Source organism: Podarcis filfolensis (genome assembly GCF_964270895.1).
Source record: "Podarcis filfolensis genome assembly, chromosome: 2".
Taxonomy (NCBI): domain Eukaryota; kingdom Metazoa; phylum Chordata; class Lepidosauria; order Squamata; family Lacertidae; genus Podarcis; species Podarcis filfolensis.
In genome coordinates, this window is record NC_139605.1 from 18,362,580 (window position 1) to 18,379,204 (window position 16,625).

The following is a 16,625-nucleotide window of genomic DNA, read 5'->3' on the forward strand; positions in this document are numbered from 1 at the left end:
TCTAATCTTGAGGTTATCAATGCCTAGACAACTGCAGATGTTGTTGGGCTCCCATCAGCCCCAGCCAGCACATCCACTGATCTGCAATGATGTGAGCTGGAGTCCAACCACATCTGGAGGGCCACAGATCCTGATCTAAGCCTAGGCTTTTCCAGGGAGTCTACAAATCTGCTTCTAGATAGCCAGAGTGGCTGCTGAGCCTTTTGTTTATGTAACAAGTGAGGATGACACAACCTTCCCTCTCAGGAAGTGAGGTAATAAGAGATGGGCTTGAGCCCATTATTGCTTGATAGCTTCTGCAAGGGGGGGCAGTGATGTACAGGTAAGAAGCAAGTGCCTATGTTTGAGAAACTTGGAACAAACTAAGCAGGTAATTTGGAGGGTAATGCATGATATTCTGGCATGCGGGGGGTACAGTAAAAGGCTGCTTCATGCATGCTGATGGTCTGTGTGCCTCACATCGCTTTCATTCCTTATATCCACCAAGGCAGCCTGTGTGGGACATCACTTCATTTAAGAGGAATTAACTTGTTGAGAGTGCTCTTGTATAGCTCAGTTGGTTAGAACATGGTGCTGATAACGCCAGGGTTGCAGGTTTGATTTCCCCCTGTGGGTATAGTTGGACTAGATGTCAGGAGCAGGAAACCTGATTTTAACAACTATTAAATTAATTTGGTTTGATTTGTAATCTTGGAAAATTAATAAAATAATAATTTGGGAGTTGGACTAGATCAGGCACCCCCAAACTCGCCCCTCCAGATGTTTTGGGACCACAACTCCCATCATCCCTAGCTAACAGGACCAGTGGTCAGGGATGATGGGAATTGTAGACCCAAAACATCTGGAGAGCTGAGTTTGGGGGTGCCTGGACTAGATGCTCCTCTGGGTCCCTTACAACTCCCTCCCAGAGGGCCCATCCTGTTAGGCTGCAATACATTGTAATGGATTGCTTTGAAGGGCTTCAGCACCATATGGAAAGAAAAGAAGAATCGCATTTTGCCTTGGTTCAAATCCGCACTCAGCCACGAAGCTCACTGGGTGACCTTGGGCCAATCGCCGCCTATCAACCTAACCTACCTCGCAGGGTTGTTGTGGGGGATTAAACGAGGACAGGGAGAAGAACCATGCGCGCCACCTTCAGTTCCTTGGAGGAAAAAGTGCCCTAAAGAGAAAAAGGCGCAGAGTTCAGCGGAGCTTCCTTCCTCCTTTGCAGGTAAAAGAAGTGGCTCCGGGGTTGCAGCTGACGCGTTTGCTCGGCGAGGCCAGCAGAGGTCTCCGGATTATTCCTGGCGGCCTTTGCAAAGGGCCGCCCTGCTGCTCCGAGGAGCCTCGCCGAGGTTGCGCTTCCTGCGCCTGACTCAGCTCGCGTCCGACGCCGGGATTGGCTGCCTGGGGCCGGATCGAAGGGATCTCGCCGCAGTAACCCCTGAGCAGCCAGCGCGGGCGGAGAGAGGCGGCCGATGGTGCGGCTCCTTTTTGCTTCTGGCAGACAGACAGAGCCAGCTTCAGTTTTTGCGCGGCTGCGGCGCGCGTCTTTGCGCGCGGGGCGCTTTCGCGTGTCGGATCGGATCTGCCCTGCAAATCCCAGCTGCTCTCGCCCGCTGCTGGTGAGTAACCGAGGGATCTCGGGCACTGCGCTGCGGGGAGGGCCTGTGGCGCCGCCATCGAGCACTTAAAGCGCTGCTTATCGCCAGATCTCCGGGGCTAAATCCTTCCCTCGGCTGAGCCCCCGGGAAGGGAGCGGGGGTGGTTTGCGTTTCGCAATCCCCTGCCGCGCCGGCTTTGCTCGAGTCTGGGTTGGCCTGGGCTTAGTCGCCTCGTTGTTTTGCCTCCACCTGGTCTCCTATTGTTTTCCCGCTTGCAAATGATTGCTATAATGGTTTGTGGGGGTTTTAAAAGGTGTTGCCAACAAAGGATCCCAGGAACAGCTTCTAGCTGTTTCTGTTCCAAGTCGGAGGATCCGCCGCCCCCGAAGCTCCATAACCCATAACCCTCGTGACAAGGTTTTCCGCATTAATCCTCAACAACAATCCCGTAAAATGGGTGTGTTTTATAATCCCCAGGTTGCAGATAGGAGGCCGAGACTGACAAAATTAGGCCCTTCAGGACGACTACACCCAAACTAGAGCTTTCTGTGTTTGATGGGCATGGTTTTGTGATACGGGAAAGGACCTTGAGGCCAATTGCTTCATCGCCTTTTTAATGAAGTTTCTAGTTCTCATGAATGGAGAGAGGAGTGTGAGCATGCAGCGGTCATACAGCTTGAAAGAAACAATAGGTGTAGCACTCCCAGTGAGTGCACAACATCCAGGATGTGTACCTCCTCTTGTCAGTACAAAAAAGGATGCTTAAAATATTTTCAAAGTGGCCTTTTATGTATTCCTGTGGCTCAGAGGCCCTCAAAACTGGTCCATAAGAAGGATTCAGGTGGTCTACAGACAGCCTGCTAAACAGTTGAGAAGGCACTGTTATTTGGTGACAAAGAACAAGGCAGGTTTGGACAAGGCTGGATTACAGTGGTACCTCAGGTTGCATACACTTCAGGTTACAGACTCCGCAAACCCTGAAATAGTACCTCAGGTTAAGAACTTTGCTTCAGGATGAGAACAGAAATCGTGCTGCGGCGGTGCGGTGGCAGCAGGAGGCCCCATTAGCTAAAGTGGTGCTTCAGGTTAAGAACAGTTTCAGGTTAAGAACGGACCTCCGGAACGAATTAAGTACTTAACCCGAGGTACCACTGTATTGAATAGGCTGGCAGAGCCCTACATGATTGCAATATTCAGCAATGGTTCCCAATTAGCCATTGTGGTCCCTCTGTTTTTCAAAAGCCAAGCCATGGAGCCCCTACTTTGAGGGGGGGAATAGTAGATTTTTAATATATGTGAATGTTGCTACAGACCTGTCCTTGGACCACCAATCTGGAACCACTGATAGCACAAACCAGTGAGTGTCCCAAAGGAAGGACCCGAGGTGTTGTGGCCAATTGTTATTCAAAGGCCTGCTTCAGGGGCCAAAGTCAAAGAGAAAAACAGCCTGCAGAGATCTCTGCTAATGGTATTGCCTGTTAATGTGAAGAAGTGAGACAAGAAGCAGAGATTTCCTGTAGTCGATGTGTTTCACTTTGACCATTGAAGAAGGCATTTAAATAACAACTGGCCAAAACAGGTCTGCCTGTTTAAAAACAAAACCGTCACATATGTCAGCATATGGAGAGAACATCTCCTTTGTTTTGGGGTGCAGTTCCTAATATCGGTTCTGTATGTCCTCCTGTTTGTACAACGGCAGCAAAAAGGTGGTTTAATAATTTTCAAGTATTTGGGGAGAGGTAGGGAGTTCAATAATTGCCTGCTTTAGTTCTGTATCACAAGATGTTCTGAAGGGGTCCTTTCAACCATTGTTAAGAGTTGGGGTGAATGGGTTATAGGATCATGTCCTCTTTCCTCTCTGTGTCTCCTCTCCTGCTTCAACAGTAATAAAGGATAAATGCCCCTTAACTGCAGTTAAGGGGTGGGGAGGAATTTGCGGCCAGGAGAAGGGAATACTTAATCCTGTCATCAGCTCTTGGTCTTTCTAACCACAGTTAAGATGGCCCCTCTGTGATTTCTGCTTTTCCTCTGACCAGCATATGTCTACTCTTCCTCCTTGCCAAAAATAGTCTGAATTCTGCAAATAGGGCAGGACAAAAACCGTCCGACAACGTAAATTTTCTGGGCTAAGAATGTTGATGTTGATAAATGCAAAATTTCCAGAATCACAGATCAAATGTTCCAAACAATGCAACTGTGCAAATTTAAAAAACCCACTGGTGCAATTTACATAGTTGATCTGTGTTTCTGGAATTGGGTTTGTTACTTTTATTTATTTATTACTTTAATATACCACCTTTACCTTCAAGGATCTGAAGGGAGTGTACATGGTTGTCCCCCATTTCATCCTCACAACAACCCTGTGAGGTAGGTTAGGCTAAGAGATGGTCACCCAGTCAGCTTCGTGGCTGAGTGGGGGATTTGAATCCTGCTCTACCAGGTCCTAGTCCAACACTCTAACCATTACGCCGCACTGGTTCCTTACAGTGTGGACTTCTAACTTGAGGATGAACAAACCACAAAGATCTCCCAAGGTCAGGCAGGGTGAGGCTGTAGCCCTCTAGATGTTGCTCTTATCAACCTCTGCTAACATGTCCAGTGACGCAGGGATGATGGGAACAACAATATCTGGAAGGCCGTCGGTTCCTCACCCTGTTCAAGACAAGCCGTGCAATCCTACACACTCTTCCTCACAAGCAGGCCTCCCTGTTTTCCGTGGGGCACGCCTAGAATTGCAACCTACAAATAGTTTTGCAGCACAAGCTTTGGTAGACCAGAGCCCACCTGAACACAAATGCCAATGAATAATACTGAATACCTTGCGGGTTCTTTTTCCCCTCTTTCCTTTCCAGCAGGTGAAAGGATGGTGAACGAGGAGGAGGAAGGGACTTCTCAGCAGGGAGGCCCTAAGCCGGCAGAACTACATGGGGCGCTGTCGGAAAGCTGCCCCAGGCTGGCCTCCCCAGACCTGGAGCTGGAGGGAGAGGAACTCAGCGAGAGCAGTTCAGAGACGGACCCCAGGAGCTCTGCCCAAGAGCTGGAGAACGACTCCTTTCCCATCAACGGAGACACCCTGGGGAACGACGCCGGTGGTGCCTGCCCATCGCAGACGCAGTATATCTGCCCTGTTTGTGGGGAGTGTTTCAACGGGAGCTCCTGCCTTTCCGAACACCAGAAGGTCCACAAAGAGGAGAAGCCACATGTGTGCCCCGTGTGTGGCAAAGGCTGCAGCCAGCAGGCGGAACTGGCCGACCACATGCAGACACACACAGACGAGAAGCCCTTCACCTGCCTGGAGTGTGGGCGGAACTTCCTCTTCAGCTCCGACCTGGTGTCCCACCAGAAGGTCCACACTGGAGAGAAGCCCTACATCTGCCTGGAGTGTGGGAAGGGCTTCTCCCAGAGCTCGCAGCTCATGTCCCACCGCAGGGTCCACACGGGCGAGAAGCCGTACGAGTGCATCATCTGCGAGAAGAGCTTCCGCTCGAATTACGACCTGGTCAACCACCAGAGGAGCCACACTGGAGAGAAGCCCTACATCTGCTCCGACTGTGGGAAGAGCTTCACCCGCAGCTCCCACCTGATCTCCCACCAGCGGGTCCACACCGGGGAGAGGCCCTACCCCTGCGGGATCTGCGGGAAGCGCTTCCGCGACTGCTCGCACCTCATCCGCCACCAGAGGGTGCACACGGGCGAGAAGCCCTACGAGTGCTCCATCTGCGGCAAGAGCTTCCGGGTCAACTACGACCTCGTGACCCACCAGAGGAACCACACGGGCGAGAAGCCCTACGCCTGCCCCGACTGCGGGAAGGGCTTCAAGCGCAGCTCCCACCTCATCTGCCACCAGAGGGTCCACACCGGGGAGAGACCCTACCCTTGCGGCATCTGCGGCAAGAGCTTCAGCTACAGCTCCGACCTCATCAAACACCAGAGGATCCACACCGGCGAGAAGCCTTACGAGTGCCATATCTGCGGCAAGAGCTTCCGTATCAATGCCGATCTCGTAACACACCAGAGGATCCACACGGGAGAGAAACCCTACACCTGCCCCGACTGCGGGAAGTGCTTCGCTCGGAGCTCGCGGCTCGTGTCCCACCAGAGAGTCCACGTCAAGGACGGGAGCCTTGGGACTTCCCTGGCCGAAGCTGACACATCTTCCGTGGCCGCGACCTGGTCACCGGCTCCTGATGGTCTCTGGGGCCCAGGAGAGAAGGGGGCGGACGCGTCCCTTAAGCAGAGCGGTGACCCTGCGGCTCTCACCGGCCTTGCAAATTCTAGTCAGCCAGGTGATGCGCTTCAAGAAACCCAGATAGTTGAGATCAAGATGGAGGACCCGTCTTGATTCGCGGGACATGGGGGAGCTGAGTGGCAAAGGGGCTGTTTCCGATGGACCCTTCCTTTCCTGCGACGGAATAGTAACGAGCGCCAGAGGAATCTTCCTTCCGCTTTTAATCATGCAGTTTTAAAGAGGAGGCTTGAATGAGCCTTGCGTTGACTGAGGGACGGAGTCAAGGATCTGTCTCTCCCGTTGTGCGTATCAGAGCAACTGTGCGGTGGCCGAAGCCAGGGCAAGAAGTTCCCCACGGTTTGGTGCTGCCAGCCGTGTCTCAAATTAAAAGCCATTTTTTTTGGAAGCTGCTTGGTTTGTCGTTGCTGGCCCGCCCCCCCCAAGGAATCCAAGGAGATGTAGATCAGTAAGGGTGCTGGGAATTCTTGATTAGGAATCCCTTGTTGCTTTTATTTGGGGGAGTTAATTTTTAAAAAGGGGGTGCTTCACCTGTAAAATCAAAAATGCAACTGTGGAGCAGGAAGGAACACTGTTAATACATGCATTTCATAGGAATTTCGGAAACGAGCAAAAATGTAACTCTCCATTGTTGTTTGTTGTGACGTCCTCTCTTCAAAGATAATTTATTTCGTGTGTTAGGATTTTTTCCCCCTTGTTCCCAAGAGATCCATAGGAAATGGCCACCCAGCTTCTTCTGTTCCTCAGTGGGGAAACCGTGCTTCTGAAAACAGTTTCCGTCTGCAATCCTGTACTTTCTTGCTTCTGGGAGTAAAACTTGCTGAATTCAAGAGGGCTTGCTTCTGAGTAGACATATACAGCACTGCGCTATAGGGGGAGCCTTTCTCAACCTTGGGTCCCCAGATGTTGTTGTACTACAACTCCCATCATCCCTGCCCGCTGGTTGTGCTAGCTAGGGATGATGGGAGTTGTAGTCCAACAACATCTGGGGCCTAAAGTGGAGAAAGACAGCTCTAAAGGGGGCATATTTAATGTAGGTCGCGCTCAGACCAGGCTGACTGAAAGGACTGGACATGACTAATTTAGGTCTATTAATCCAGCAGGTCTACTCTTGAGTAGAACTTAGTTGGCTACAACCTGCCATGTAGGCCTGGCCACAGATTCTTTCCTTCTAAGCACAGATAGAAGACCCCACTGTTTGCTATCTTCTAGCAGGTTATCCCGAACTTGTGTGGTTTTTTTTAAAAAAAAATTTAAAATTGCTATCAGTGTAATAAAAGTATTTTTTAGCTGGATAGTGTGGAGCTTTAATAAACGTTATTTAACTTAATTTATAGGGTGTGGTCCTCCCTGGCAGGGCCGACTGCCTGCTCGTTAAGGGATCCCTATAGGACAAGGCAGATGATTGCTATTTCGGTTCTTCCCGTACCTTCTCAGTGTGAGCATCCCTGGCACATGTGGAAGTGGCTGTCCAGGTTGTCACGACAACAAAAAGGCCTCCTTGCCTTCACCCCTCCAACCTTTAACATGTTGGGCAACCTATGCACGATTCCTAAAAAACAAGCCCCACTTTATTCAGTGGGGCTTACTTCCAGGGAAGGGTGCAAACGGCTGCAGCCTCAGTCGCAGAAAAACGAGCACTGAGAGCGCATGTTCATTAGCTGAGCAGATTTGAGGGTAGGGATATGAGAAGTTTTACATCGCCCTCCTCCTCTCTCTCATGGGTCGGCGGTGTGGCTGTGCAGGTGTACACACTGAGCAGGGAGCAAAGTGAAAAAATGCCTTTGCGAGGCCCTGTGGCGATTCCTCTCTGCCGCCATGCAGAGAAGGATCACGGCCACTTGTTTTTCTTTTGAGGTGCATTTTTAAAAACATTCATTTCCAAGGAATTTACAATGCAAGTAGAAAAAAGGACTATTATGACATTTTAACATTGTTGTTCGAATATGATAAAAAAAATATTTACTATCTTCCCTAGTAATCTGACCCCTTTGCTTCTCTGTACTGTTGCTGTAATCTTTTTTTTTTCCCTCCCTTGCCCGGATGTCTTTATTTTTTTGCTAACCTTTCATCTGTTGTAATTGGTGGGGGGGTCCGGTGCCCGCGAGCGACTTCCAGTACTTTAGTCAACATCGTTTGATAGCAGCCAGTGAACAAATCATGAAATATCTGGTCAGTCAAATGTCTTTGGTTTCAGCCATTGGTCAGTCTTGCATTTATGCACTTGGAACGGTAGCCTACCATAAAAGGTAAAGGGACCCCTGACCATTAGGTCCAGTTGTGACTCTGGGGTTGCGGCGCTCATCTCGCTTTATTGGCCGAGGGAGCCGGTGTACAGCTTCCAAGTCATGTGGCCAGCATGACTAAGCCGCTTCTGGCGAACCAGAGCAGCGCACAGAAACGCCACTTACCTTCCCGCCAGAGTGGTACCTATTGATCTACTTGCACTTGGACGTGCTTTCAAACTGCTAGGTTGGCAGGAGCAGGGACCGAGCAACGGGAGCTCACCCCATCGTAGGGATTCGAACCGCCGACCTTCTGATCAGCAAGTCTTAGCCTCTGTGGTTTAACCCACAGCGCCACCCGTGTCCCTAGCCTACCATAGACAAGGAATAATTGCATGCCAGCAAGGGAGTTGACCAGTGGAGTTGTGGATAATAATAATAATAATTTATTATTTGTACCCCGCCCATCTGGCTGGGCTTCCCCAGCCACTCTGGGCGGCTTCCAACAAAGATTAAAAATACCACACCTCTGTGCCCATCCAAGAGACCAAGAAGGCTTTTAGAGGAGGGACGATGGTGGACTCCGCTCCCATCAGCCTTGAGTAACCCGGCCAGTGCTCAGGGCTGGTAGGAGTTGGGAGTCTAGCAAGACCCAACCAGGTTTCCTATCCCTGGTTTATGCCTTTGCCGACCTGATGCCCTTGAAGATATTTTGTGTTTTTTTTTTAAAGATATTTATTGAAGTTTTACCAAAACATAAGTTTACAAAATGAAAAAAGGTCGTATAAAAATAAAAAGATACAAAAAAGAGAACATAGAAAAATACATGAAAAAGAAAAACGAGGAATAAAAATACAAAATAAAAACAAATCCGTTTTTTGTAACTTTGAACTCATTAGCTTATTTCCTTGGCCTCCTCACACCTCCCCTTTTTGTATTCCCATTTAAATAATCAAATCAGCAAATCCTTGCCCTCTTTCGTTTTTCTTAACTCTGTATCTTAACATATTATAACTCTATATTTTCACCCATTATCAATTCATTTTTGCATATTCTTATTAACTTTGTTGCTAATGCCACTTATTTTCAGTCCAACATCATTTTAACATTCATTAATTTTGCAGTGTTTCTGAAGGTAGTCTTTAAATTTCTTCCAGTCTTCTTCCACCAACTCTTCTCCCAGGTCTCGGATTCTGCCAGTCATTTCCGCCAATTCCATATAATCCAAAAATATGGAACGCTTTACAAATTTGCGTCATATTTTGGACTACAACTCCCATCAGCCCTAGCCTGCAAAGGCTGGTGGGAATTGGGAGTCCAAGCCATCGGGTTGGCAAAGGCTACTGTAGATAATTGCAGAAGTGGCATTCAAAATGTGAACGCAGAGCCCAGGCAGAGGGAAATGCTCTGAAGAAAAGCTTCACCATAGGCATGACCTTAACAAGCCGTGAAAATTTTATGCCGTGTCTTGATGGCCATTTTATAGACCTACTATGGATCATCTCCACTACAGTGTATTGCAAGCTTTTTCCTAACTTTTCCAGCGGCAAATGGTTCTACATTACAGTGGTGCCTTGGTTTAGTTTATGAACAACTTGGATTAATAACACTGCAAACCCGGAAGTAGGTGTTTTGGTTTGTGAACTTTGCCTTGGAAGTAGAATATGTTCCGCTTCCTGTTGAGTGTGTTCCATTTGTAAACTGAGTCCCCCGCTGCTATGGGAAAGCACACCTTGCTTTAAGAACACGTTGGTTTAAGAACGGACTTCTGGAACGGATTAAGTTCGTAAACCAAGGTACCACTGTATAGGTGATAAGGTTATCCACAGCTGGGAAACAGCAAATTGTTGCAGGTTTTGCTAACCTCCTGTAGCTTAATATGAAATCCTAGGAGATCACCAGGAGCACCATATGGGTAGTGTTGTGGCTAATATTCTCAGTTGTATTTTGACCATATTTGCAAAAGCATTGAATTTGACAAAGCAGCTCTGTCTCAGTGGAACACATTTCTGTTCCTTCCCCTATGTAATAAAATCCCAGAACACTTAAATCTGGAATGAATTTTTGATTTGTGCCAGGCTCTTGCACTCATAGCTGTCAACTTTTCCCTTTTCTTGCGAGGAATCCTATTCGGAATAGGGGAATTTCCCTTTAAAAAAGGGAAACGATGACAGCTATGTTTGCACTCTGCCTTATTTTAAGAGACTGGGAATTGGTCGTTTCAAGGTTTTAACCTACTGCTGATGCCTGCTTTATACCCTCCCAGTCCCTAAGGACGACAGAAACAGGGCCTTTTATTACTATATATTTGCTGATCCCGAAGCTCTGAGGTAGGTAATGCCAATAGTACAGTATGTAAGACTGGATGCATTTACAAAAATCAACACAATAATTTTTTTTAAGTTCCCCCATCATGTTATATACTGTATTTCTTCAACCCCAAGTAAGAATGCAGCGTTGATGTGACTTGATTTTGTATTTGCCTCTCATTATGTTCCAGTTTCCTGTTGATGTGGGTTTTTCGAGGTAGTCTGTATGGTTAACCATCTAGTATTAAGATTACAGTACAATAAAGAAATATTGTGATACTAATAACTCCATTGCATATACAAATCAGCATTTATAATGTGGATACTTAAAAAAAAATCCCATGTTGAACTAGGTGTGCAAAAAAGAGTTGGCCTCAATCAGTCATAGTTGAAACTGATGTGGAACTAAATCAGAAAAAAATGTATCTTCACTTTCAAGTAATCTGCCAGTTGTTTTTTTTAACCCTATGCCACGCTCCCACCAAAAGTGGAGATGTTGGCAGCAGCCAACTGTCTTCAATATTGTAAACTTTCCTGTTATAATCCTGTATCTTTTAAGAAACATAACAGAGGTTAAGATCGGTTGGCCAAAGCTGAGTGCAAAATGCAAGACCAGACATTGTGCACAGGTTAAGGAAAGGAGAAAACGCTGTTAGCTTGGAAATCTGGATAAGCTAGTTGTGGTTACATGGGGGCAAAGTTATGATCTTTGTTACCTGAAGACCACCACCCATTTCATACTGAAGGACAGACCCTCAAAGGCATTGCTAGCAAGGACTGAGATACCTGTGAACAAGGTAAGGCTTTTCTCTGTCTATATATAGAAGGATCCAGATAGTGTTAGCTCAAACAGACATGTACTCTCTCTTCATCTTGGCCAGCTGAATTGAAAGGAGTTAATTTTGGAAAAATATTCTGTCTGGATTAACTCTCCCTTTGAGCTTTCTCTTTTTAATTTGTTTATTGATCTGTTTTGTTACATCTCTATGTCTGCTGTTCTTCTCCTTGTATTATTTCTTCATCTATTATCCCTGTAGACTTGGGCTTTTCAATTTGAATTTATTGTATTCCAGTTTCTTACGATAGTCAATAAAGTTTGTTAAAATGTATTCCCGGTGTCTCGTCTGTCACGTGGCAACATCAGTCTGAACCTAAGAGGGAAGAGAGTTGGCTCTTTCTCATATAATACTGCTACTACACTGATAATTTGGTTCCATGGATAAGCTGGAGGGATGGAGAATCCATGGTCCTTCAGACACTGGGCTCCCAACTTTCATCAGCCCCAGTTAGCGTGGCCAGTGATCAAGGATGATAGGAGTTGTAGTCCAACATAACGGGAATGCTGCAGATTCTCCATCCTTAAATTAGCATCCCCCTGATTTGAGTTGCTCCAGACTGATAAGTAAAGGTAAAGGTACCCCTGACTGTTAGGTCCAGTTGCGAATGACTCTGGAGTTGCAGCGCTCATCTAGCTCTATAGGCCGAGGGAGCCGGCGTTTGTCCACAGACAGCTTCCGGGTCATGTGGCCAGCATGACTAAGCCGCTTCTGGCGAACCAGAGCAGCGCACGGAAACGCCGTTTACCTTCCTGCCAGAGTGGTACCTATTTATCTACTTGCACTTTGACGTGCTTTTGAATGGCTAGGTTGGCAGGAGCTGAGACTGAGCAACGGGTGCTCACCCCGTCGCAGGGATTCGAACCGCCAACCTTCTGATCGGGAAGCCCAAGGCTCTGTGGTTTAACCCACAGCGCCACCCGCTTTATACATAATAAATTTTGACTTTTTCTTGCCACCAGTCCATTTAAAATAGGCAGCTTACTTAAACAAACCCCAAAACAATATATGAAGAGTTTAGACCACAGCGCCACCTGTGTCCAGACTGATAGTGAGGCACATATTTATTGGAGAACAGAACTGATTTCCGTACCCTTCCCTAGTTCCACATCTCAAGTGCACAAAATTCATATATGACCTGAAGGGTTCTGTGGATTTAAATCACATGGACTTGTTCTTTCTTACGCTTAAAAAGGCCACACACACACAGCCTCCCTGCTCATAAAAGGAAGCCTGTTCTCGAGTGATCAGTTGTGTGCTTATATAAGTGCATCAGCGTGACTGGCAGAACAGTCCTACAAAAGCAATCACATTCAGTGGTCTTACTCCTGGGTAAAGAGGCTCAGGATTATAATCTGAATTATCTTCCGAGATCCAAGAAGACTCCGGAAACCATGTTTAAGCTAACAAAAAAGTGCTGGTTACTCTCTTAACCAGGGGTCAGCAAACTTTTTCATCAGGGGGCCGGTCCACTGCCCCTCAGACCTTGTGGGGGGCTGGACTATATTTTTGGGAGAGAAAAAATAATGAACTCCTATGCCCCACAAATAACCCAGAGATTCCTTTTAAATAAAAGCACACATTCTACTCATGTAAAAACACCAGGCAGGCCCCACAAATAACCCAGAGATGCATTTTAAATAAAAGGACACATTCTACTCATGTAAAAACACGCTGATTCCCGGACTATCCACGGGCCAGATTTAGATGGCAATTAGGCCAGATCCGGCCCCTGGGTCTTAGTTTGCCTACCAATACTCTTAAATAGGTTGAGAGGGTGTGTGTGTGTTAAATCAGGGTGTGTGAATTTAAGCCCCCTTTTTCCCTCTAAATAAAGATTTGGCTCTAAATAATCGTACCCTTGAATGTTTGGTGCATCATTTTATTTTCTGTTGGTGTGCAGTGTGGCAAAGACTGCTTCCTTGCTCTGGCAGCAAACAGAACTAGCCAGCTATGTGCTATATTATTATTTATTATTATTATTATTATTATTATTATTATTATTATTATTTACCTAAGAACATAAGGAGGGCCTGCTGAATCAGGCCAAATGCCCATCTAGTTCACCATCTTGTTCTCATAGTGGCCAGGGAGATGCCCACAAGCAGGACATGAGTGTCTAATTCTCTTTTAAAGCTATCCAAATTAGTGGCCATCATTGCCTCTGGTGGGTTTCAGTCTCATCAAGGTACGGTTATCTAAAGTTCTCTCCCAAAGCATCCTCTCTTCTCTTTTTGTTCTGATATTTTTGGGGTGTGTACTTATCACCACGGAGCTGCACATTTTATACCCACACAGTGCCTGGTGTGTATTAGGTAAGGTAAAGGTAAAGGGACCCCTGACCATTAGGTCCAGTCGTGGCCGACTCTGGGGTTGCAGCGCTCATCTCGCTTTATTGGCCAAGGGAGCCAGTATACAGCTTCCGGGTCATGTGGCCAGGATGACTAAGCCGCTTCTGGCGAACCAGAGCAGCGCACGGAAATGCTGTTTACCTTCCCGCCGGAGCGGTACCTATTTATCTACTTGCACTTTGATGTGCTTTCGAACTGCTAGGTTGGCAGGAGCAGGGACCGAGCAATGGGAGCTCACCCCGTCGCGGGGATTCGAACCGCCAACCTTCTGATCGGCAAGTCCTAGGCTCTGTGGTTTAACCCACAGCGCCACCCGCTTTATACATAATAAATTTTGACTTTTTCTTGCCACCAGTCCATTTAAAATAGGCAGCTTACTTAAACAAACCCCAAAACAATATAAGAAGAGTAGCAACAATACATTACAGCAACAAAATGCAGCAAAATTATTTGTATTGGATTTTGAAAACTTCTACCCTGCCAAACTTCCAAGGAAGTCAGGTCTCTTTAACAAGTTACGGTGCCAAAATAATGTTTCACGAGATAAAACAACCCCCAAGTTAAACCCCATCTTAAAAAGCAGCACACTTGAAAACGCTGGCAGCATTAAGATAAATTCAAGTTTTGGTGGATGTAATAATGGAATACTGAATGGTTTAGTTTATGTAAAATATGCAGGAATTTATTATATGCGAAATGAACCATGGAAAGAGAAGAAGCGGAGTCACTGATATTTTAGGGTGCTTTAAATGAATATTTTAAATTGTAAAACAGAGAATTTAATAAAAATTATATACAAATAAAGCAGTAAGAACAAAAACAACAGATTAATAATGAATGCAGCCAAGAGAAAACCATCAGTCTTAAGGCCCTTTCAGTCAGCTGTGCTGAAACTGTATAGTCAACCAAATCATAATACAGTAATCAAAATGCATCCTAAAAGCATACAACTTGTATGATACAAGTATCAATATGGGTTTACTGTTTAGCAGAACAGATGTGCTATGATCTTGGTGCCTGAGCAGAAAATGTCCTGTCCCACTGGACCTCTGATGTACAGTGACAACTTCAGCAATCAAGGAGGCTCATATGGGACAAGGACAAGGAAATCATGATACCCTCAATCTTAGGTCATTTAGGGTTTTAGGCTGCAATCCTATGCACATGAAATAAAAAAAATAAGGTCTTATATATAAAATAAATGTTCATGGATGTGCCAGGTAAACACGTACATAAATGTACGGGCCATGTGTCTGAGGCAGCACAGGAGGGCAGCCTTGGAGCCATTTTGACTCCCAAACTGACCAAATGTTTTCTCTGCAAGGTCAGAGGAAAATGGAAAAGCCTCCCCGTTGTCTTTTCATTCACAAAACCCGTCTGTTTATGAATAGGGTGAGCCTGTAACCTGGCTCAGGTATTTGTCACTACAAAAGACTAGCCAGGCTCCCCAGGGTATCCAATCAAGTAAGCATTAATAGGTAACCTGCCAGACAGGAGATAAACAATGCACTCAGATTTCTGTTGTAGACCGTCCCTTCTGTGATGTAGGCATGATGTGTCTGGGGGGTGGTCTTGAGCTACGCCCCTTCTGTGATGTATGTATGATGTTTCTGGGGGAGGTCTTGGACTCCAGGGCGGGCAATTTAAAATGTCTATAGAAGGGCGGGCACACCTTTGTTCGGGGTCCTCCTCCTTCTCTTGCGTGTGAAGGAGGCACCCTGTTCAAACAGTTCAATAAATAAAGATCAGGCTTACTAGCTGCTTTGCTTCTCAATATTCTCTGGTTGGCCTCTGTTATTTTCTCCGACCGATGGAGAACCTGCAAAGGACTCTGTAAGGGCTCTTGTGTCCCCCATAAGGGAATAAGGGCAGATTTTCGTTGATTACACACGTTCAACCTAAGAGTCAGTCTAACTCTACACAAAGCAAAAACTCGGGAGAACTGCATTGTGAAAGTCAAAAGCATACCTTGCATTGGATGGAGATGGTACAATATAGGGGTTACATTCCTGAAACTGTGAGGCCCCCCCGCCCGTCGTTAACTGAGCTCTCAGGGTAGCAGACCATATTCTGAACTGATTTAAGTTAAGAATCATAGAATCATAGAGTTGGAAGAGACCACAAGGGCCATCGAGTCCAACCCCCTGCCAAGCAGGAAACACCATCAGAGCACTCCTGACATATGGTTGTCAAGCCTCTGATTAAAGACCTCCAAAGAAGGAGACTCCACCACACTCCTTGGCAGCAAATTCCACTGTCGAACAGCTCTTACTGTCAGGAAGTTCTTCCTAATGTTTTGGTGGAATCTTCTTTCTTGTAGTTTGGATCCATTGCTCCGTGTCCGCTTCTCTGGAGCAGCAGAAAACAACCTTTCTCCCTCCTCTATGTGACATCCTTTTATATATTTGAACATGGCTATCATATCACCCCTTAACCTCCTCTTCTCCAGGCTAAACATGCCCAGCTCCCTTAGCCGTTCCTCATAAGGCATCGTTTCCAGGCCTTTGACCATTTTGGTTGCCCTCCTCTGGACACGTTCCAGTTTGTCAGTGTCCTTCTTGAACTGTGGTGCCCAGAACTGGACACAGTACTCCAGGTGAGGTCTGACCAGAGCAGAATACAGTGTCACTATTACTTCCCTTGATCTAGATGCTATACTCCTATTGATGCAGCCCAGAATTGCATTGGCTTTTTTAGCTGCCGCGTCACACTGTTGGCTCATGTCAAGTTTGTGGTCAACCAAGACTCCTAGATCCTTTTCACATGTACTGCTCTCAAGCCAGGTGTCACCCATCTTGTATTTGTGCCTCTCATTTTTTTTGCCCAAGTGCAATACTTTAAGTTTCCAGATGGGTCCCCAAAGACGGACCCATGCAGTCTGTAGCAATCTGCTGGGAGACCTGATCTATGCAGTAGAAGCCATTCCCTCCGAGATGGATATGGATCCACTGCAAAGGAGAGCTTCGGTTTCCTCTTTTCCCAAGAGGAAGGGCTTCCGCTGAACCGGAGCAAGCGTCTCACACACCCTGGAAAGAGTCGTGCCCCTTCCACATCGGAAGCTGCCCTGTAAAG

General features: G+C 46.7%; 2 protein-coding genes across 2 annotated transcripts in view; both read left to right on the top strand.

Annotated features, from left to right (window-relative positions):
* Positions 1-16,625, top strand: part of LOC310757035 (uncharacterized protein) — a 162,800-nt gene that overhangs the window by 125,763 nt on the left and 20,412 nt on the right. The window lies entirely within an intron of this gene.
* LOC310756882 (uncharacterized protein) lies at positions 1,192-6,220 on the top strand. Its single transcript, XM_083601791.1, has 2 exons — positions 1,192-1,213; positions 4,439-6,220. Exon 2 carries the CDS (start codon positions 4,450-4,452, stop codon positions 5,926-5,928), a length of 1,479 nt encoding a protein of 492 aa, XP_083457917.1. The 5' UTR covers positions 1,192-1,213; positions 4,439-4,449; the 3' UTR covers positions 5,929-6,220.

Bases quoted from the DNA above. Each gene is read 5' to 3' on its own strand.
- LOC310756882 (XM_083601791.1), top strand. From the start codon at position 4,450: ATGGTGAACGAGGAGGAGGAAGGGACTTCTCAGCAGGGAGGCCCTAAG.